Source organism: Nilaparvata lugens, chromosome 6, assembly GCF_014356525.2.
Source record: "Nilaparvata lugens isolate BPH chromosome 6, ASM1435652v1, whole genome shotgun sequence".
In the NCBI taxonomy this organism is placed as follows: domain Eukaryota; kingdom Metazoa; phylum Arthropoda; class Insecta; order Hemiptera; family Delphacidae; genus Nilaparvata; species Nilaparvata lugens.
This window is the reverse complement of record NC_052509.1, coordinates 16,884,661-16,908,587: the sequence shown is the minus strand read 5'-3', so window position 1 is coordinate 16,908,587 and position 23,927 is coordinate 16,884,661. Positions and strand designations below refer to the sequence as shown.

Genomic DNA, 23,927 nt, shown 5'->3' with positions numbered 1-23,927 from the left:
AAAACCAGCAGCTGTATTCAATCCATATTTCTATGAAGATACAAAATAAGAGAATAATTATACATTTTCTTTTCATTTTGATTTTTCATGTATATTTTCTTTGATTATTCTTATTTGTCAAATTATTGTATTTTGCTCAACAATCAAGTCACCAGCGAAAAACATACTAACCTCAAAACTTTGTATCGTCAGTCATTTCTCCCGCTTCAATTTTCAAGAATTTCCCTGTGACTGATGGTAAAATAAAAAATTAATTTCTATAATATGCGTGTCGTAAGTTAACAATTTCAACTTAGATATACAAATACTCTTGATTCAAAGTTTCTGGGTAAGTCGCATGTAATTTTTCTCTAGATTCTACAAACAATTAAGTATTACGTATCCATTGTATTTAAGGTTAAAAACCTTTTTGATAGTGATTGTGCCACTTATTTTTGTAATTAAGAATAACTCATAAATATTTATCAACCTCTAATAGGCAAGAAATCTGATGGATGTCCTATTAACTTTGTAGTACCAAACGGAATCATTTATTATAATCCTACGTGTTTCTTCCCGGTGGTTTCGGATTGCTTCTATTTTCTAGAATAATTATTATAAAACGTTATTTACATGGATTACCGGTAATATTGGTTAAAACTAGATTACTCTTTATAATAAATTCAATGATGTTTTTAAAGAATACATAGAAATTGTAGGGTACTTCATAGTTTTTCATTTGTATTTTTTTTCTTTTAAGATATATTCTAATTCATTAAAATAAATCAATCTCCTAGTCACCTGGCTTATGTCTGGTGTCACAGTTAAGTTTTCAGGTCGCCTCATTTTCATGGTCTTGACATGACTCAACGACAGTTCTTTAGATCCAATTTTAAAGCTACCGTACGACTCTGAATTAGCTCTGATTACTTGCTACAGATTATTTATCGATTTTCACTTTCCTTGCCCTATTACCATAGGTAAGGAAAATATTGCTTTCCAAAAAATTTAAGGTTTCTAAATTTCTATACGTTTCAATAAGGTCCCCTGAGTCCAAAAAAGTGTTTTTTAGGTATTGGTCTGTATGCGTGAGTGTGAGTGAGTGTATGTATGTCTGTGTACACGATATCTCATCTGCCAATTAAAGGATTGACTTGATATTTGGAACTTAAGGACCGACACGAACAATTTCGATTAAATGCAATTTTAGTTGGCAGCTAAAATGATATCAAAAACCGGGTTTTTGCGATTTTTAAAAACGGCTCCAACAACTTTGATCAAATTTATACCTAAAATAGTTATTGATAAGCTCTATCAACTGCCACAAGACCCATATCTGTAAAAATTTCAGGAGCTCCGCCCCATTTATGCAAAGTATGATTTTAGATTTCCAATTAACAGGCTTGAGATACAATTTAAACGAAAAATGTTAAGTGGAAATGATTGAGCATGAAAATCTCTTTGAAGCCCTGATGTGTATGGCATGTCTGTATTCATGCTTAGAGAGGTGGTGGATGTTATTGCGAACCCCCTTGCTACAGTAGTTAATGACTGCCTGAGATCTGCCATTTTTCCTGACTTCCTGAAAACCTCGAGAACCGTTCCTGTGTATAAGAAGAGTGACCACCAGAGCCTATACAGCTTCAGGCCAATATCTATGACTCCAATCTTTGGAAAGGTGGTTGAAGCGGTCATAAAACCCCAAATTGACGAGTTTTTTGAGAGAAACAACCTTTTCTCAAGTATGCAGTTTGATTTTCGTAGGGGGAGGTCGACTGTTGATGCAGTGAATCGAGTGGCTGTGAAGATTGGATCAGTGTTTGAGGATGGTGAGTCCCTGGCACTTACATTGTGTGATTTGAGCAGAGCGTTTGATTGTGTGGACCATCATATACTAATCAAGAAGCTTCGCTATTATGGGGTTATGGACTCTGCTCTTGACATCTTGGAGTCATACCTGACTGGGAGGACGCAGGTGGTGTCATTAGGTGGAGCTGTTTCATGTGCACTCCCTGCCAGGTTTGGGGTACCTCAGGGTTCAATTCTGGGGCCAATCCTGTTCATCGTGATGATCAACGATCTGGATGACAATGGTGCAACTCTCCTGTTTGCTGATGATACATCATTGCTGTCGTCTGGCATTGACTTTCAGCAGGTGATGGAGAGGTCAGCAGAGCATCTGCGGTCTTCAACCTCATGGTTCCTGGTAAACCGTTTCCAGCTAAATAAGAGCAAGATACAAAACATCGTCTGCAGTTTGTCGCGTAATCTGCCTCATGATCAGGATCCTGTGAAGCTGCTGGGCTTTATGCTGGATTCAAAGCTCAGCTGGGCCAGCCACATCCAGCAGGTGACCAAGAGACTGTCCCGAATCTGTTTCCTTTTGCTCAAGCTGAGGGGACATGTGACGGAGGCATATCTGGTCATGGTGTATCATGCACTTTTCCACTGCCATATCTCCTACGGTCTACTCATGTGGGGTCACTCAGCCAAGGTTGTGGACATACTGAAGCTGCAAAAACGGGCCGCCAGGATCATTACTGGAAGCGAACATCTTGCTCATTGCAAGCCCATTTTTGCTAGGCTGGGTATTCTAACTGTAATCAGTCACTTCCTCCTTCTCTGCCTCATGTACGTGAAGAAGAATCAACAAAATTTGTTGACTCGGACTGATGTACATCACCACAACACCAGGCATCGAGAGCTGTTTGACGTCCCCAGGGTGCGCCTCCAGAGATCGCGGGTATACTATAGGAGTTCAGCGCTACTCTACTTCAACAGGCTGCCTGCAAGGGTGAAGCAGTTGGACCTCAGCTTGTTCGAGAGAGTTGTGACCGGTTTTCTGAGAACCAGGGCTTATTACGATGCCCAGGAATATGTGAATGATGACCTGTCTCAAATATTATCAGGCTCAAGTGCTATTATGTTGAAGAGCAAGGCCTCATATGATATACATTTTTTTTCGATCTGAACTTGATCACTGCCATCTTGATCATTTTAGTGTTTGTTGTTATATTTGTTTTATTCATGACATGACGCCATCGATCCTACAATTGTGGGTAATGGATGAAGAAGAAGGTATAAAGGTATCTACAATTAATGCCCAGTAACATTTTTTACCTAATATTGAAAATAAGCTCGAAATTCGAGAAAATGTGATTATTCAGATTTTTTTTTTTTTTTTTTTCAAATCTCATTGCAATCTAGTCTAAAAAGACTAATGAGCAATTTTTTCCTAATATAATAATGGGTTAAATATTAATAAGATAGGTAGTTCTCACCAGGACTACTACTTCTAGCAACTAACTTGGAATTAACAATAGATAATAATAGTAATATATATAAATAAAGTATCATGTATCATAATATACACATTCACACTATCAACACTGCTCTGCTTTTGACATTTTCACTCCACAACACCACACAACTCGAAGGGTTTGGTCCGCTTCAATCTGCGCAGCATATGTGTGTTGTCAAGTAGCTGAGCGACTTCTTCATTTTCATGCCGTTGGATCCTGTCTGCATGCTTGCGTGCGAAGCGCCCAATCTCTGTTGCAACGAACTCCACCCCCAGGTCTCTGTGAATGTCGGCGTTTCGGCTGAATCTTGGAGCATCGACGATGTTCCTCAAAACTTTGTTCTGGAATCGTTGGATTACATCAACGTTGCTCTTGCTGGCACAGCCCCAGAGTTGGATTCCATACATCCATATTGGTTTCAGGATTTGCTTGTAGATGAGGATCTTGTTGTAAGTTGAAAGAGCAGAATTTCGGCCTATCAACCAGTATATTTTTCTATATCTGATACCTAGTTCTTCTCTCTTCTTCTTCACATGTGCTTTCCAACGCAACCTTGCATCCAGAGTCATGCCTAGGTATTTGGCCTCGTTAGCAAATGGAACAGGTTTCCCATTGATGGCTAGGGGAATTTGCTCACATTTTCTGTTTGTGAAGTTGACTTGGACAGACTTGGTCTCATTCACTTTGATTTTCCACAGTTTAGCCCAACTGGAGATTTCATCAGCAGCATCTTGAAGTTTCCTCATAGATTCCTGACTGTTGTCGCCCAGAGTTAGTACAGCCGTGTCATCAGCAAATGTTGCAACTGTATCATTTTCCAACTCAGGTAGATCGCTAGTAAACAGTAGATATAGAATTGGCCCAAGAACACTACCTTGAGGTACTCCTGCTCCAATTTCTTTTAGCTCTGAATAGGCGTCTTCCTGCTTGACTCTGAAATATCTTCCCACTAAATATGACTCCAATATTTCAGTGTATTCAACTGGAAGCATAGTTCTCAATTTTGCTAATAGGCCTCTATGCCACACCTTATCAAATGCTTGGGCAACATCCAGGAATACTGCACTACAAATTTTCTTCTCTTCAAGAGCCATCTCAATTAAATTGGTGATTCTGTGGACTTGCTCTATGGTGGTGTGTTTCTCTCTAAATCCAAATTGATGTTTTGGTATCAACTTCTTACTCTCTATAATTGGCTTTAATCTTTTCAAGAGCAGTTTTTCAAATAGTTTTGAGATTACAGGTAAGAGAGAGATTGGCCTGTAAGATGTAACATCATGTGGTGCTTTTCCAGGCTTTAAAATCATGATGACTTCTGCAACTTTCCAGTAATCTGGGACATATCTCAGCCTAAAAGATGTATTTATGAGGAATGTAAGCTTCAAGAGAGCCTTCCTTGGAAGCTGTTTCAATACATCTCCAGTTATGAGATCAAACCCTGGTGCCTTCCTGGTTTTGATGCTACTCTTGATCATATTTTCCACTTCAATTACAGTGACTTGTGTGATCCTCGCTGATTCTTGAACAGTATGTGGCAGATGTTCATCATCATCATAGCTGTCATCAGTTTTAAAGATGTTCTCCAGATGATTTGCAAACCTAGCTGATTTTTGTTTATTGTCTCTAGCCCACGTACCATCCACATTTTTAATGGGTGCATTTTGGCTTGAAGTCTTTTTAATGCACTTTGTAGCTTTCCATAGGGAGTAGTCAGTACTTTTTTCATTAGTCAGCTCAGTGAGATACTTGGAAAATGTTTCATTTTTTAGATTTTTTATTTCTCTTCTGAGCTGCTGGGATAAATTGTTCAGCACAGTCTTGTCTCTTGGATCCCTAGTGTTTTGCCATTTTCTTCTTGCTCTTCTCTTCTGTAATAGAAGATTTTTTATTTCAGAAGGATAGTTGTTGCCTTGAGTCCTCCTTTTTATTTCTGGTGTACTTGCCCAGGCTGCTTGCTGAATGGAGGTCACAAATTTCTCAATTTCTGCTTCAAGCTGATCTTTACTTCTAAGCTGTACATTGAGATCTATGCTTTCCTCCAGTATGTGTCTGAATTGTCCCCAGTTTGTGTATCTATTGCAGAGAAATGGAGATGGTTCTCGTTCTATTACACTCTCGCTTAGTGTGAGTATAATTGGTGAGTGATCTGATGTCAAGTCACAGCTGTCTTCAATTTTGATGTAGTTTGTGAAGAAGTCCTTGATGATGAAAAAGTCTATGAGATCTGGAATTTTTCCTATGTCTGTTGGCCAGTATGTTGGGTTTCCAGTTGATATTGCTTCACATTTGAATTGCTGAATTGCACTAAACAGTTCTCGACCCTTTGTAGTGGTTATCCTGGAGCCCCAATGGGTATTTTTAGCATTGAAGTCTCCTCCTACGATGAACCTTCTTCCAAGATGTTTGAAGAATTCTACATAGTCTCGATGTTTTAGTGCATGTCTTGGAGGGCTATATATTGCTGCTAATGACACTTTGCATCCTTTGAGCTCCAGTGATACAACAGAAGCTTGAATTCCATCTGTTTGGTATTCCTTTTCTTCAGTGTGTTGTATTGTTTCTCTCACGATCACTGCACTACCTCCCCTTGCTGAATTATTTGGATGTGTAGTATGGTATGTTCTATAGCCTCTGAGTTTGAGATAGGATTGGTTTGTCATGTGTGTTTCTGAAATAAGGCAGATGTCTATTTTGTCGTTATGGAGTACTAATTCTAGTTCTTGCTTCTTCTGGAGAATGCCATTGGCATTCCATGCCATAATTTTCAGTGTGTGGTTCATTGCTTCCTTCTGCTCCCAGCCGGGTTGGTGCTGCTTTCCAGTTTCTGTAACCTTTTTTCAAAGGAGGATAATAGTGCTTCTTGCTTTTCCAGCTTGGTTAGTATCAGCTGTAAAGTTTGTAGCACTCCGTCCTCTTGATTATTTTTGTTCATCTTCTTATCGAGACCTTTTTTGTAGTATCAGCATATGATAAGGGTTTATCGAATGCTGACAATCTCGTAGTTTCTATTTCGGTGGAAGAAACAGGTATGCGTTGAGTTGAATGCTCCTTGCGCGAATCCACTTGCTTGATTGGTCCTGAGTGGGGCTTCATATTTTTGCTTCGTATCTACAGCAACACTGCACCCACGATAGCTTGCTGGATGATTTTCACCACAATGAATACATTTCGGCTTTTCTCCAGCTGCCTTTGTGCAATCCTTCGAGCTGTGTTTACCAGCACATTTGACACAACGAAACTCTTTAAAGCAATATTTTTGGGTGTGTCCATAAGCTTGGCATCTTTTGCATTGAGCAATGAGCTTTGATTTCTTCATTGCCTCTATTTCTACCTTGCATCCCATTATGTTGGTGATTTTGTAAATTTTATTTACATCTTCTCCTGCTTCAAACTCAAGCATGAACATATCTAGGGGCTCTTTAGTTCTCCATTTAAGCTTTATGCTTGCGTTCAGAATTTTGAACCCTTTATCTTTGAGGTCCTCCACAATATTCTCTGCTTCACATGAGTGATGTAGCTTCTTAGCCATAACTCTGATTGGCCTTGATTGCTTGTTCTCATAAGAATGCCAAGTAAACTTCTCTTTATTCAACTCCTTTGTGAGCAATCTATAATCCTCCTCATTTACTAAGTTAATTTTGAAACTGTCCACTCCAAGTAGTTTCACACTGAAGTTACGACTTGGCAGTAGCTTAACTAACTTTTCATGGAAGTTATTGTATGATTTAATGCCATCCACTATTACTGGTGGTAATGGAGGACTCTTTTTGACTTTGTGTTGCTGTACTGACTCACCCTTATTGGTTGTTTTTCCTTCTGATGGAGGGGTAAGCGAAGTATTCAGCTTCCTCTTCTTAGATCTCCCATTTTTCACTCTCACCCATTCCGTCTCCTTGGCAAGTTCCTCCTCATCTGTGCAGTAATCTGTACTACGCGATGTATTTTTAGCTGTAGCAGATTTTTCACTCTTGAGTTGATTTTTCCTCATTGGAGTTGATTGATGTTGATCAGAATTACTACTCTTAACAACTTTCAAATTGTTGGAAGATGCAGGGACCGAGTTGACGTTACAGCTCTCCAACTGACACAGCTTAATTTGAAGTTCTTCTAGTTTCTTTTCAATCATGTTGTTTTTTCTTTCTGCTGCCCGCATCCTATTATCAGCTTCTTTCCATGCATTATACAGTATTTGCTCTGCAGGAGTTTTAAGCTGGTCTGGTTGAATGAATTTTACTGGAGATGAATCTCCTTCATTCATGGTGATTGTTGGTGGTGGTGATGAATTGCAGCTATCTTCAACTTCTTCAAATTCTGGAACTAAGAAAGTCGAAGGCTTAACTAGTTTCCATTCCTTTCCATTCATTCTGATTGATATTATAATTATTACGACGGCTCAGCAGTTCTTTTTCGCCAGTTCGTTTTTCGCGAGGTGACCGACCGCGGCAGGCGACGCGAACGCACGGACGCGAGCGCGCACACGCGTACTACTTCCACTCACAGCCGGCTCTATTTTTCTAGTGTAAGCAAATCTATTGTTCTATTAAATACTATTAAACACTCTCTACATGTTACCGCTTCGGTGTCTAACCGCTGACTGATTATTCAGATGCAAACTTAATGAGAGAGGCAACTGTTGATTCCAATGTACCTATAATCTATTCTAGGCACCTTGGCTGATTCTATTAAATTATTCACTGGAAGAGATAGTAGAATATTGATCTCGTGAGTTGATTGATTTCAAATTATAAATCAATATATTTCAATGACTTCTTTGTGAGTTCAGTTCAGGAAATAGTGGCTGCCTGCCTAATCATGCCATTGATCTAATTGATATGATGTTGAAAGGAAGAATCTTTCGATGCTTTCTTAGAGGATGGTGAGTCTCTGGTTCTGTGTTATCTGAGCCAAAGCCTTTGACTGTCTGGACCATAGCATTCTACTCAGAAAGCTGAGTTTGTATGGTCTAAGGGTCGCAGCCCTTTCCTTGGGCTCTTACCGTTGTGGAAGGACCCAGCTTGTCTCCCTCGGTGGTGCCAGACTCTTACAGTGATTTATGGTGTCTCTCAGAGATCGGTGCTGGGGCCTACACTATTCTTAGTCATAATATCTTGACGACCACGGTTCCTCTCAGATGTTCGCGGATGATACATCTTTACTGTCGTTGAGTGCTGAGTTTGAGCGGGCTTTGGAGGCGTCGGCGGAGCATCTTCAATCTGCTACTTTATGGTTCCTGGCTAATCGATTCCAGCTAAATTCGGACAAGACCTAAAGGAACACGAGAACTGTGTGACCCTCAGGATCCAGTGAAGCTGCTTGGTTTTGTCTTTGACTGCAAACTCAGCTGGAGCAGTCCCATATATAGCAGATGACCAGCCGATTCACCCTCATTTGCTTCCTCCTGCTCAAGATGAGGGGCCTGGTGACTGAGAGGTATCTTATGATGATGTATCATGCTCTGTGTGTTCCATTGCCACATCACCTGTGAATTGCTCCTGTGAGGTCACTCGGTAGGGGCTGTTGTCCTGGGGCAGCAAAAGAGGGCTGTGAGAATCATATTAGGCAGCGACCATCTTGCCCACTGCAAGCGCATCTTTGCTCGCCTTGATGTACTGACGGTCATCAGCCATTACATTCTCCTGTGCTTGGTGTGTGTGAAGAGGATGCAGAATACTCTGGCTGCCTGTAGTAACATTCACTACCACAACATCAGGCACCGTGAGCTGTTGGATGTCCCGAGGAGACGCCTCAACCGATCACAGGCCAGTTACAGGATTTCTGCCCTGAAATTATTAAACAAGCTGCCTCCTGGTGTGAAGTAGCTGGATGAGGTCGCCTTCAAGAGAACCGTTAGGAAGGTGCTGAGTGACAAGGCACTCAGTGTATTACACTGTAAATTAATGTATGAGTGATAAATTTAAATTTTACTAAAAGCGGTCACTGGATTGTTGTTGTGTATTGAGTTTTATGGCACCATCAATCTCACAAGTGTGGGGAAAGTAGAAGGTATTAGGTATAAGATACCACAGTCTTTAATACAATTATTGTCTTGCGGCTAGGTACACGTACACCATCAGCATATTTCATGACACCATCATCATTACACCTTACTAGTTGCTAGATTAGAGAACTAATATTTTACTTTTTTTATTGTGATTTTTTGTATTTTGATTTCCTTTATGTATTTTGTGTTGAATTGAATAAAATTTTTGATTGATTCGATTATTGAATTAATTGAATATGTTTCAAGTTGTGATTGATTGTTCCACAACAGTCAATATTATACAATTGTTATATATTATTCTACTTGATTAACAATTAATGTGCCTACTGTAACGTCGTTTGGGGGACTTGATAAAAATCAAATCATAGCTGGTTGGTTTTCCTAACATCATAGCTGATATTAGAACATGAGAAATATTTTTCAATGTATTCAATCATGACAGATATTTCTAAACTACTTTTTCGGTTTATCTACATTTATAAAAATTTAAATTGTTCAAGAAATATAAAAATACATTCTAGGTTGTTTAACTATTTCATTTCTTTTTTACAGATTGGCTCAGATGACAAACTTCTCTTCTTTGGATAGGATATCGAAGTCAACTGAACTAAACTTTCAATAATAATGGACGATGATGGCTTGGATTTTCTCGATGAATTTATTGACAACGCATTTGAAGAAGCGGAAAAGTATGACAAAGTAGCCAATGGTGAGACGTTGCTCACTCCATCTTCTAGTAAATCTAAGCAGTTGAAAGATTTCAATTTTCTAGCAGAAGAGACACAAGTAGCCGAAAGCCCCATTACAAAGAAACCTACAGTTAACGCGCAGTTGACAAAAAAGCAAACTAGTAATGAATGTAAGAAGGCAGTTCCAGAAAAAAGTCTCATTCACAATGGTGATACAGATGATTCCGAAGATGAAGACAATCGAAATCCGTCCGAAAAAAAGTACAACGAGTTTGGTCAGTTTGTCAATAATAAACTAAAAGAGGATGAAAATAGCAAAAGTGGATCGTTATCAAGTCTTTTCAAGAATACTTCATGGAAAAGTAAGACCTCTACTGAGAAAGTAATTTTGAAAACATCATCATCTGTAAAACCGTCCGGTGATTCATTTGTGTCTACAATAGGCCTCAATATTGTGTAAGTAACTTCAAGTTCTCTCATTTTTATCATATCACATTCCAAGGTATTCCGTTTTTTACACGAATTACTTATTCAGGGCTTTCTAATTCATTTGCTCTTGAAATTTTTATTGAATTGGTACAGGTGCAATAAAACTGTGAAAAGTACGACTTTTCCACTTCCATGAAGTGGAATGTTTGTTGCCCAAGGCGAAGCCAAGAGAAACAATTTTCCTGATGGAGAAAAATCACTTTTGTCCGGTGATGCACACTATATTTTTCCTCCACCTACATTTATAAAGAAACAATTTATTTACGGACTGTCCTTCATATTTCTTACTCGGTTTCCTGTAGAAACCACGAATGAGATAATGCAAAATAGTTGTTACACAGTATTTTTATTAGAATTTCATTTTAATTATTCATTTTTGTTTTCTTCTACAATAGAAATCCATTAGTACAGGCTGGATCGCTTTTCGAGAAGATGGCAGGTCGGACGTATGTGCATTTCGTGAAATTGAAATATCACACCGAACGAATAGCTAGAAAAGACAGCGAGATGGTCAACAAAGACTGGATCGTAATTGGTGTTGTCGTCGCCAAATCGGCTGCTAAGGAATCGAAAAAAGTAAGTTATCTATTTAAATGTCACCTAATGGCCGTTTTCACACTCGCCGATTTCTAGCCGGCACTGCGACACTAGACATGTCGACCGGTTGACTTACCAACGATTACGACTTTTACGATTAGCAATGACACGAATTTTATACGATTAGCACACAGTAGGGATTTTACTATTTTCATTACATGAGAGTAAAAACGTCTTATTTGTTCTTCATAACCATTCTACTTGTAACTTGCTACTGGAACACATATAGTGCCCTACTACCATAGAGAAAGGATAGCATAAGTAGATATCCCATGTTATAGGCCGTTTATGTTCAAAATTTCACTGTTAACTCAAGCCTATAGTCCTAGTAGTTCTTTTTCATGAAGCTATGTGGCGCTGGTAGTCTCTCATACTGTGCCGTTCTCACACTTTAACCCGGCAAAACAGTAATGATAGACAGTAGTTGACAGAAATCACATTGAGATTAAAGTCATGTCTTCAACTATCACTTGTCTACACTATAAAACATATTTGAGTCATCAAAGTGAATGTAAAAATCTGGTGTGGTACACTCACACAACTTTCCTTGCTCATTGAACTGCGAGCCTCATTCTTAAACGAGAATAATTTAGAGGAATAACATAATGACGATTGGCGGCAACATATTTGAAATTACTATCAGACTACTGTATATGTGTATATATAATTGTTTTCAGAGTACATTTTCCTTTGTGTAAATTGTGAAATTCGATGATTTTTTTGAAAGTCTTCAAAACAGCTGTTCTACAGATGAAAATCTCGACTATGTGTTCTTTTTATAAACTGCTCTACCTACCTACCTCATGCACGAGAAGGAGTTTACAAAGTCCATTTCTCAATGATGGGGTGGACCCCATTAGTTTCCAAGGAAAAGACTCATGCCAGTTGATAGAGCTGATAAATAACTATACAGGGTATGAATTTGAAATGAATCAGTCAAGTCATTTTTGAGAAAATCGTGAAAAACATGGTTTTTTAGTAATTATCCGCCATTTTTCTCAAGAATATTATGGAGCTCCTGCAATTTTCCCAGAAATGAGACTCATGTCAGTTGATAGGGCTTATAAATAGCTATCCATGGTATAAATTTGAAGAAAATCGTTAGAGCCTTTTTCGAGAAAACCGTGAAAAACATGGTTTTTTAGTAATTATCCGCCATCTTGAATTTATTTTTGTCGGGTCCTCATGGTATAAGGCTTTTAAGTTTAACATTTCAAGTCAATCGGTTAATCAGGAATGGAGTTATCGTGTTCACCGACATACACACACAGACCAACACCCAAAAATCATGTTTTTGGACTCAGGGGACCTTGAAACGTATAGAAAACTTGAAATTGGGGTACCTTAATTTTTTTGGAAAGCAATACTTTCCTTACCTATGGTAGTAGGGCAAGGAAAGTAAAAATCTTGGGCGTTGTATGGGGAACTAGATGGACCAGATTAAAAGGCCTTGTTATTCTTTTGATTGCCAACTTTTATATTGGATAGAACTTAGTCTTACTCAAGCTGCAAATACCTTTCACTTTGTACTTTAATGTCCATATAATTCTTATCCATTTCCAGTAACAATATCAACTTACTTTCAGTCTATTACAATTTAAATGTTTACTTCTTCATGTTTGTAAATTTCATGAATTTCATCAACGTGTTCCAGGGAAATAACTTTTGTGTTTGGACTATAAGTGATTTGAGGATGGGTTTAAAAACAGCGTCCTTGTTTTTGTTTGGAAATGCTTACACTCAACTTTGGAAACGTCCAGTCGGCACAGTAATCGGGGTTCTAAATCCTACTGTCATGGATCAAAGTCAGTAAGTTATCGCTTCTTCCTCAATCAATAAGTAACATTAGGTAGACTAAAGGCAAGATTATTTGGTGGTGTATGAGATAAATTATTTACTATCTGGGGAATCTTCGAGAAAAAATCTCATTGAATGATTGCGTCCTCCTCACAGTTGTGAGTCTTGAATCTAACTGAATCGGATGGGCACGTTAAACCGTCGGTCCCTGCTGCCTAAAAAGCAGTCGTTAGGTTTTGTCAGAGGCCCTGAAATTGATCAGCTGCGATCTGAATCTTTATCTCATTCACTATCTTCCATCACAATATTACTCTTTTGCTGTGTAATTAGTTTAATGAAAACATGGGAACTCGCTTGCTTTGCTTCTTATAAATTTTGCAAGCTTCATTGAGTTTCCTATCTGAGTTCTTAGAATGTCATTATCGGGCTGTAGTGCACTAAATGAGCGTATGGCGATTAGGTTAGTTATGATTGTTAAAACTAGAATTGGAATCTGAACTGAACAAAAGTATGAAAAAACTAGGTGATCTCTTTCACAATTCATTGACAGATGCGCATTCACTGAACTTTCTCTCATTATTTTTCCACTGAAAATATTTTAATGTCTTATTTTATAGTATTATCATGATTCCCAAGCGAATGGCTTTTTATACCGGTATATTTTTAATACCCATTCTTAAAAAGGGTTTGCATTTTTAGCTTGCCTGAATTATATTATTACTCACCTAGGCTACATGTTTTTCTATGTCAATAATGCATTGTGGCAGATACAATTGCTTTATTGGAAGTTGAACAAATTTTATGTTATAACGTTCAATAGTGTATATGGACAATAGAAAGATGTATGGACTATCAAGAAATGTATTTCACTAATGTATTAAGAATGTTGGATAGGCATTGTCGGGAGATATTAATTAATAATATTAGAAAGATGTATGGACTATCAAGAAATGTCATAATCTCATCAATGTATAAGAATGTTGAACTCGCTTTCTTAGCTCTAACGATTTTCATCAGGACTTGCTGTAGAAATGTAGAAATTTTATTTATGAGAAGTATAATATTACATTATTGTTGGTTTTTTGCTTTTTGTAGACGTGATAATGTGGAGGCCTGTTTGTCGGTGTACTCTGCTGACCAGGTCATGGTGATTGGTCAGTCAAAAGATTTCGGGATATGCAAAGCAAGGTTCGTACAAGTGTTTATTGTTGTTAATGGGAATGTAATGTTGAAGTTATTTATTCATTCATTTCTGTGGTTTTCATTGGAAGAGTGATCCTTTCAAATGTTCTGCCTCGCCAAATTACTCAATTTCCTGTCACTTCCTGTTTTAATAATAATTTTCTTTCTTCTCATCATCAATTGTTGCAAATACTTAATCTCCATGAATTTTCGTTTTGTGTTTTTTAATTTACTTGCATGAATTAGCAAGGGGATGTATAATTTATTTATATTGTGTATGTTAGTCTTTATATTATAATTTATGAGTTGTTTTGTTGTGGTTGCAGAAAGAACAATGGTGATCGTTGCACGATGTTTGTGAACAAGAGCAGCTGTGAGGTGTGCATATATCACGTAGAGAAGGAGTACAAGAAGTTCAGCAACCGATCTGATCTGCAATCGCCCACCTCTGGCGGCCTTCAGAAACTACGCAACAAAGTTCTCGGAAAAAACGAGGTGATTCATTAATTCAAATCGACTTGTACGCCAGAAATATAACGAGGCAAGAACCCTATTGAATATTCACAAGTTTACAATCATTATTGTTCCTATATTATATTTATTTATTCGTTGTTAAGTGGTAGAGTGAACTATACTGCCCAAACTTCGTCACGTCATCAAATAAAAAGTCATTCCATTTATTCATAATTTTTATTGAATCTATATTTAATCATACATTATAAGTAATATTAGTGTCTAAATATTTTATATTTTATTTTGTTATTTTATTTACTTCTTTATTACTCCTTAAGTTTACATAAAAAGAATCTCAATTTACAATAATCATATATAATCTAGAACAACAAAGCCCAAAGGTATAATACATGTATGGGAAATCATCCTGTATCAGAAAAATTGCAAAACCTATTGTAATTTAATTTTTTATGACCACCTATTCTTATTCTAGATTTCCTCAGTAATCATCTGTCGATGCTTACTTGATTAAAATAGATAATTTCAATTGTATGCACTAAGTTTTATTCATAAACATATTTCACGTTTCCACAATTTATTATTTAACGATCGATCACCACTCAAATATTCTATTTACAGAGAAAAATTTCAACAAAATATATCGTTGAAATACCCTATTACTGTACATTTTTGTACTATCTATCTCAATAATTTCAATTGTAGTACGTTTAACATCATTGGATAGTGTAAATTGTTCTTGTTTATTAACATTCATGATCGATGCATTCATTTATTCGCCTCTGCTCATTACATTACGAGCATTTGATAGCCTAACTTGCTTTTCTTTATTCATGTTTTTTATCTGAGAGAGAGAGTCATATCCATCATAGTTACAATACTAGAACCCAGATAGTTCATCTTCAGTACCCGCAACACAGAACAGCAAGCTTTGAGAAAGGGCCACATTATAGCGGATTAAGAGCTTATAACTCTCTTCCTACTGAAATAAAATGTATTGAGAACTCCGAAAGGTTTAAGAATGCAATAAAAGCTAAATTTATCGATGCATCTCCGTACAGTTTAGAGGAAAGCTTAAACTGTTGACACGTGTAAGCATTTTTCTTTTGCAAGCATATTTTCAACTCCTCGTGTATGTTCTGATTTTTTTCTCTTTTATAATTACTTGTTTTTGAGTACTGTACTCAATACTTTTGACGTGTCCTATACTACCAAGCTTTGCTTGATTCTGTAGTGTTATGTGACGAAAATTAAACAAAAAAAAACATACTCATAACCTATTGTTTATTGTAGTATTGGATTGCTTTTTGTATGAATTTTCTCTGTTATTTGTGTTTTTTAGGTGTTCTACGCGGGACAAAGTTTCTCGGCCATTAAAAGCAAACAATCGAAGAAGACAATCGAGAAAGACAAGAACAGATTGCGGGACTTGTTCGGCGGATGCAGCGGCCAGTCCAAGTTTGTTTCGAATGACGTCACGCCTGCTGCTGGATCGAGCGCCGGTCCCAGCATTGAGTTCACCAGATTCAAAAAGATCAAGGATGCCGAGCTGTTGGCCAAGCTCAATGATACTACTGGGTCAGTTGCTACAGAAAAAGCTCATGTTTTTCTAGATTCTAAACATTTTGAACAAAAATAGTCAAGCTTTTAAAATACAGTAGTAGCTTTAGTCAATAAAGCTATACAATATCTGTTGTTAATAGTCGAGCTACAATAATCAATAAAGTCAAACTTTAATGGCTGATTTGAGTTTTGTTCCATAAAGAAACAATTTTTTTTAAATAAAGCAAATATATTTTGTCTTTGCTACTTGGATAGCGTTATTTTTGGTAGATAACACAACATATTGTTGTTTTATTATTATGAAACGATTCTACTACATCTCTGAGAACAGTGTTCAAAATTACGTTCTTTACTTCTATAAGTTTTCCTAAACGACCAGACTATCCTTTCCACATACCATAGAAAGTCATTGCTGGACAAGTTATAATTGCAATGCTACAGCAAGTTCTAAATTGAAAATAAAAACATTGGTAATTTGATTTATTATTTATTTATACATTGATACATAGGCTACAATATCATTCTCAACTATGAATGATTGGGAAAGGAACAACAGGTTTAAAGCCCAAAACTGTTCCTTTCCCAAATTTAGATAGAAATTGTCCAAAAATAGGTTATGTTTACACTTCATGATTTTTGTCCAATTTCGAGTGAAATTGTACAGGTACTATGTGAGGCGGACCACCAACGAAATTTTCATACAACTGACTATTTTCAGTTTCAAATCAAATTTATTTCCTCCAAAAATACAACAAAAATATCAGCATTTAAAAATGATACATTTTTAATTTTAAACTTAATTTCACTAAATTTAATTATATGAAAATAAAACAAACCCTGTAATCAATTTGACTTAATAATATAGAACTTATAACAATGCTAGATTTATGAATTATAAATAAATTAAATTTGTGACAGTAAACGTTTGGTTTGATTCATGTGAAAAATAAATAAGAAATCAGTGCTGTAGTTTCTTTGCAAATGAATTTGTAAGGATTCGCAGTTATGATTAAAATGATGGAATTCTAAACATAAAATATAAAAATATTCATGATTCTTCAAACGATGATTGCAGCTATAATATTTTATGAGTATCATCATAATTTTGATTCATGAAATTTCTCATTCTCATGTCGTTTTAATGAATTTCAGAGAGAAGAAGGCAAGTGACTACGATGCAAAGGATTCAGATAAGAAAACCTCAACTAACAGAAATTCCAAATTAAGATCCTCTCCGAAGAACAAGGAGAATGGTATCAATTCGGACAAAACAAGACCCAAGTTGTTTTCAAAAGAATCACTCAACAACGTATCGAGAAAATTAAGCGGCAAATTCGAAGAGACAATTGACACCAACATGAGTGCGAAAAATGTACTGGAAAGTAGGCGAAAGATTATGGAAGCCGAAAAAGAAATGGAAGAGAAGCGTAAAGCTTCTGAGAAATGTGAGTTCTCTAGAGAATCGTTGAGCGAGTTTTTTGCCAATAAAAAGCTGTCACTGGATAATCTGTCGGTGAATCGGTCCCCAGGTGTGAACAGGAAAGTGAGCGGATCGAAACAGATGCTTCTGAAGAAATGTGATGTGCCAGGAAAGCCCACTCTCACGTGTTCGGGGCCTGTCATGATCGATCTTTCGATTCCGGTTACGAGGAGGGATCGAGAACGAGCCAAGGTAAAGTCATAAAGTCTTATTAAATTTGGTTGTTGTCAACTATAGTGAGATTCACCTTTATTATAGAGTCAGTGGGAATCATAGAGCATCAGAGTAGTCGGTTACCACCGCCTTCTTTAGTGGCAAATAGCTTTGATTCTAATTTATCCATTCATTCATCAATACAATTACAAATCGAATAAAGATATGACTGGGCGAGAGCAACAGGCCTAGACCAAGACTGTTCTATTCCCAAATTTCCCAAGTTATCTCTGTATATCTGATATGAAGCTTTAATCATTTTAATGAATTCAAATTTCATTTATTGCACAAAACACATTATAATAAGCTATTTTACAGGTACTGTCATTATACATAAAAATCACACAACTTAACACTAAACATAATTGAAATTATGTTGCAATAGGCATTTCAGGATGTTTATAATATGTACAGTAGTTCTATTTTATTAGTAAATTTAAACTATATTCTCCATTGACAACATGACAACAAAGCTGTCATATTTTAGTTTGTAATATGATTTTTTTAATAGTTAATTGATAATGAGTAACGTTAGTACATATTTATTGGACATTTTATTATTCAATAATTACTATTTTGAATTATTTTATAGAGTGAATGTGCAAAATTGGAAAAAATTACAACACAATATTGAAGAAGAGTGAAAAACTGTCTCAGAAAATCCAATTCTTATTAAAACAAGGTACTGATAATTCTTTCCTATAAAGTTTTTTGAGGTGCGGTAGATCGCTTTTATGTAGCAGTTTAAGGTTCTTAGGTCTCTATTCTCTAGAATCTAGATATTCTGTTGTTGTAACTAGAAATACTGTTCATAAGAGTCTTGAGATGAACAGCTTTGAGCTGACATCATTTAATTGCTTTTTCTTTGTGTACAATTAATTGATGTCTGTTATAACTTGCTAAGAATTCATTTCTCGATTTTGGTTAATTTTATCCTTTTCAGTAAAGTACTGTATAGTGTCTATTGGTTATTTTTTTATGCATCATTATAACAATGTCCTTTTTTATATTGCAGATAACAGCGTTGAATTACGTAAAAAATAAAGGGCCAATTAAAAAAGTGGATCCAAACGAAGTCAGGGACAAAACTGCTCCACCCAAGAAGCGCTCTTTCCCAGATGACAAAGAAGGTGAATTTTTCTACACATTCCAATATAGATTAATAGTATCAAATTCATTATATTATAATAAATTAACAATATTTCAAATCAACATAATTATTGATGAATTGAATGACTTCAAATCGATAAAATTAAAACCTGAAATGAAATTTGAAAATCTTTTTTCGAGGTACATCAGTCCAATATTTGAGGAAGTCATTTACGTATTTTATTGTTTCACATTATTCCCATTCTAGGAATTCAAGCTTTATTGCTTAATCAAGGTCTCGCGATCATACTCTTTCCTGTTGCAGTACCAAAGATATATCAATTCACAGCTGTGAGACCAATAAGTTGGAGCAAGTCCCCTGGAATTTTTTAATATACATTATTTTGAAAAACTACCACACTATTGCTACTGTTCTACTACTTTCCAATACCTAGTAAATAAAAACGAAATTTGAATAAAGAAATTTGCCACTCTGAATCAAATTTCACAAATAACCACATTAACATTACTGTGTTGCATATCCATACTTTTTCACTACTGTATTGAAATAAAACTTGAATTTCAAAAATCCATAAAGTTAAAATGCACTTACTATTAGTAGTGACACACCAGGTCGAAACTATCGTCACTACTAATAGTAAGTGCATTTTAACTTTATGCGTTTTTGAAATTCAAGTTTTACATTAACATTAATACTATATTACTTTGTTTTGAAATACCATCTATCTACTGAAAATTATTCGCATTTGGATAGGCCATTGGACCTTATACACATATGCCCTACACGTTTTAAAAGACAATATTCCACCTAATATCAACTGGTATATTATATTCTTCATTTTAAATATTAGATATTTTATTCTTATCCAAATCCAAAGTAAGTTGCTAAGTCAGTGGATTTAATATCATAAACGGTTATTTATTCAAAGAAATAAAGTAACCATTAAACATGTTTCAATGGCCTCAAATGGAATAAACAATTCAATTTGTTAATTTTATTGCAGAGTCGGCAGAAAAAGAAACGACGCAATCGTCCTTACCGGCTCGATTCATTGAGCTGATGAACAAAACTTCAAAGCACACCGACCTTCTGGATAAAGCCGATGAAGAAAAGTTCAATAACTATTTCGAAAAGATGAACAAGAAAGAAGAGATGGAGGAGAAGATGCTGTCCACTTACAAGCTACCCTGCAAAGCTGTCAGATGCCTTAATGTGAGTCAGTTTTAAAGAACTATTATTACTATATTCTAAGTTCTAACTACATAAATAACTATATTTTGAATAACTAATATATTCGAATGGTTTTACATAGTTTGTCAATAGATTCTGGAACTTGAAAGATTCTTCGAAGTTGGAATTTTCGTTATGCAATACATTTTATTTAATTTTATAAAACTTCTTTAGCTTTATAAAACTCCTAGCAAGCTTAAATGCTTTCAATACAAACGCTTGCTTATTTCAACGTTCTTGATGTTTTTATTGCGGGTGATGTCCACATGAGCTTTTTGCTTGTGCGTGGGTAATGGAAAGTTTGATGTGATGATCAAACGTTCATGCCTACCGGCGGTATTCAAACCCAAGACCAGCTAGCGCCAGTAGACTGAAAGGTGCAATGCCTTAGTCGTACCAGCTATCCTGGCCGGCTGGTAATAATAATAATATCGAGTGACCTGGCTGGTTCAGGTCTGGTGTCGGAGTTTCAAGGCCGGCTGGTAGGAATAGGTTATTATAATAATTGAAATCTAGTATTGAATGAATCTACGGACAATATTATTCTGTCAAACTATATGAGGAACAGTTTTCCTGATATTTGTACATGAAAAAATGAATGGATTTATTTTGTTTCGAATATTTTAAGAACTTGCTCTACTCATATGAAATAAATTATTTAGTGGCTTGTTGAATTCGGTTGCATATCATTTGCGTTTGATTTGTAATTTAATTAAACAAGTTGGATGTTTGTAGCGGCAGTACACAACCATTTTCAACAAAAATCAAGTCTCCAAATTTAAAATTACCAATTAAAATATGTTATTTACTTATGTCATGTTCGCCGCAGTCCAGTGACCAGTGAATTGTCAATATACAGTATGTAAGATTCCGCCATATATTTCTCGGTAACAATGCATATCCGGATTTATTGATATTTTTCATTGTTTGATTAGTGCAGCAAATCTACAATACCTGTATCCCGTGTAACCACTTCATGTGAATATTAATGGTTTAATTATGTTAAATTTTCAGTGCAAATACACGTGGTTCTCGGCATCAGACCTGTGCAAGTCGGAAGGACACCGACTGAAGGTGGTGGATGCCACTAAGCGCTTCTTCCGCTGCAACAACTGCAGCCATCGCACCATCTCACTCGACATCATTCCACTCGTCTCCTGTGCCAATTGCGGCGGCTCCAACTGGATCAGGGCTGCTATGATGTCTGTAAGTACCTATTTCCATACACAAACAGTAATATAATACCTTTGGATCTTATGGGAGTATTCTCTTTTTGGACAGCAAAGCAAAAATTCTTTGGAAGCAGGGCTTCACTCTATTGAAAGAGTTCCAATTCGAATTACAAATTCTATTTCACTAAATTATTGACTATAGAATACTCACTCTGTATAATATTTCGATGACTGATGAACTATTTTCTGTTTGCTTCTATTGATTCACATCTTCTGTTTTTTTTTTCAATTTACAGGAAAAGAAGACAATGGTCAATTTGAACCAGCTGAGTATTCGAGGTGGAGAGCAAAAGTTTATGAATTCGGTTGAGTGTAATGGGAATCTCAACTTGCTTGTTCCTGAATGAATAATTGTACAATTGAAAGGGTTTGACCACTACTATTGCTCAATTTTTCGACTGAAATGTGTATTATTGTGACTGAATTTCATAACTTTTTGTTTTTCAACGTATTCCACATTATTTCTTAGTAATTTCTGGTAATCACAATTCTACTGTTATTCTGTAATCTCTTTTCTCTTGTCATATATTGTTTTTTATTTTATGTTCACATCTATTGCTAGAATTTTTATTTTACCTATTTTAAAGTTTTAAACCCCTGTTCATCAAATTCAATATAGGCCTATTCAATTAACGCCTCTTAAGTAAGATGATCATGCTAACAGATGTCTGGTATTTTCCTAGTACTTTGTTATTAGCGATAGGCAATTGCAAACGAAGAAAATTGAATTCTGTTTTTAAACTAAAATCATATAAAGCTATAAAATGTTTGATTGGAAATCAAGTGGCAAATGGTAATTTGACTGACAAGACAAGTAAGTTTCAAGATAACATCATTGTTCAATTTATAGACCAATGCAAAAATTGACATTTTGGAAGTTCTTTGTTTGGCCAACTTTGTCTGTTGAGTGAGTTTAAATGGGTTACTACTACATCTACTACATGAAAGTAAAATTTCCTTAACTTTGAAAAAAAATTGTATAATGTGTTACGTAGTTTTTCCCGCAAGGCTTTTTTAAAGTTCTTAAATCTATTACAATTAATATTTTATTTTATTTAAATGATATTTTATAGTAACCTTACTAAAGCTGGATTCCCACACTACAGTGACAGTGAAAATATAACTCTCATAAGTTCTAATGGGATTATTCATCCTTGCTCAGGAAAATGAATAGTTTCCAATTTCTTCACTACCGGGAATAATAAATTTATTGTTAATATTTCATTCGTTTGTGAATACCATACTTTTGTTAAATTGACGACCAAACTAATCTTTTATTACCTAAAAGCAATATAGACACTTACTTTCCGTCACAACGTGTGGATTCCCACACAACAGTGAAAATATAATTCCCATAAGTTCTGATTACAGTGAAAATATAATTCCCATAAGTTCTGATTGGATTATTACTATTCAGTCCGGCCGAGCAAGTATGAATAATTCTATTAGAACGCATGGGAATTATAATTTCATTGTTTTGTGATAATCCAGCTTTAACAGGTGTGAAGAAAATTCATGTACGGTAGCTTAGCAAGTGTTTATATTATTATTATGATTCTATCCATGATGTGGACATTATGCATTGCTTTTAGGCAATAAAAGTCCAGTTTGGTCGTCAATTTAACAAAAGTACTGTCCTCACAAACGAATGAAATATAAAAAATAAATTTATTATTATGTTAGTGAAGATTTTGAAAACTATTCATTTTTATGTGAATGTTGACATCCTTATTTTGAACACAATCGCGTTAGAATATAAACTCTACAAGCTAAATAGTCAGAGTACAGTTGTTTGGGGGATTTTTCAAAATTTACAAATAATATTTATAATATGACTTTCTAATAGTTTCATTCTACTTATCAGCACGATGGTTTGAAGTGCCTAACTTGCTGTTTTCAGTTGCAGTATTCTAATAATCTATTATTGTTTTATATTTCTATGGTTTTTCATGGTTTAGCTTTTGTAATATTGCATATTATGTCATTTTGTATTGTTTTGTTATAATAAAACCAGTTGTTAATAAAAGGACTAATTTATTTTACTCAATTCAATTCAGTAGTTTCAATCCATGAACGGCGGTCACCGAATAGGATTAGTCAGAAGGTAAAAAAACACATTAAAATACCAACTGAAATGACCGTTGGCCGTAGATAGTTTGTTCACTTGTAACTTGCAGTCGCATACTCCCATTAAACCTGGTATGGAGCCGTCTCAAAATTGTTGAATGAGGTCGTCTATCACGTCCTCTCTTAGTTAATAGTGGGGGGTAATTGAGTAGTTTCTCCAGCAGGAGTCTACGGAAACCCCAATCTCCATCTCATGAATCCTTGCTGTGGTAGTTTGTTGAATGAAAATCTTCAGAGTCCTCATTGGTTAAAAATGGTGCGTCCTCGCTAGTCTGGCGTATCAATATTACCTCGCCTTCTAGTGTTGTATGTGTGCAACTCTTCTCCCCTACAAACTGCGAATTTCGCTCCTTAAAAACAGCAGTGAGCTGTACTGAATTGAAGATAGTCGCAGGATTTTCAATATATTTTGGATATAAATTCTAAATAGGTAGATCGAAGCTCTTACCAAAATTGTTAATTTG

At 35.8% G+C, this 23,927-nt stretch overlaps 1 protein-coding gene across 1 annotated transcript; it reads left to right on the top strand.

Annotated features, from left to right (window-relative positions):
• The first annotated feature begins 165 nt into the window (after window positions 1–165).
• On the top strand, window positions 166–23,362 carry LOC111054513 (protein MCM10 homolog). Its single transcript, XM_022341557.2, has 12 exons — window positions 166–328; window positions 9,835–10,427; window positions 10,856–11,036; window positions 12,712–12,866; window positions 13,950–14,042; window positions 14,363–14,531; window positions 15,850–16,085; window positions 17,223–17,742; window positions 18,779–18,893; window positions 19,878–20,086; window positions 21,119–21,310; window positions 21,573–23,362. Exons 2-12 carry the CDS (start codon window positions 9,907–9,909, stop codon window positions 21,681–21,683), a joined length of 2,502 nt encoding a protein of 833 aa, XP_022197249.1. The 5' UTR covers window positions 166–328; window positions 9,835–9,906; the 3' UTR covers window positions 21,684–23,362.
• The last annotated feature ends 565 nt before the right edge of the window (window positions 23,363–23,927 follow it).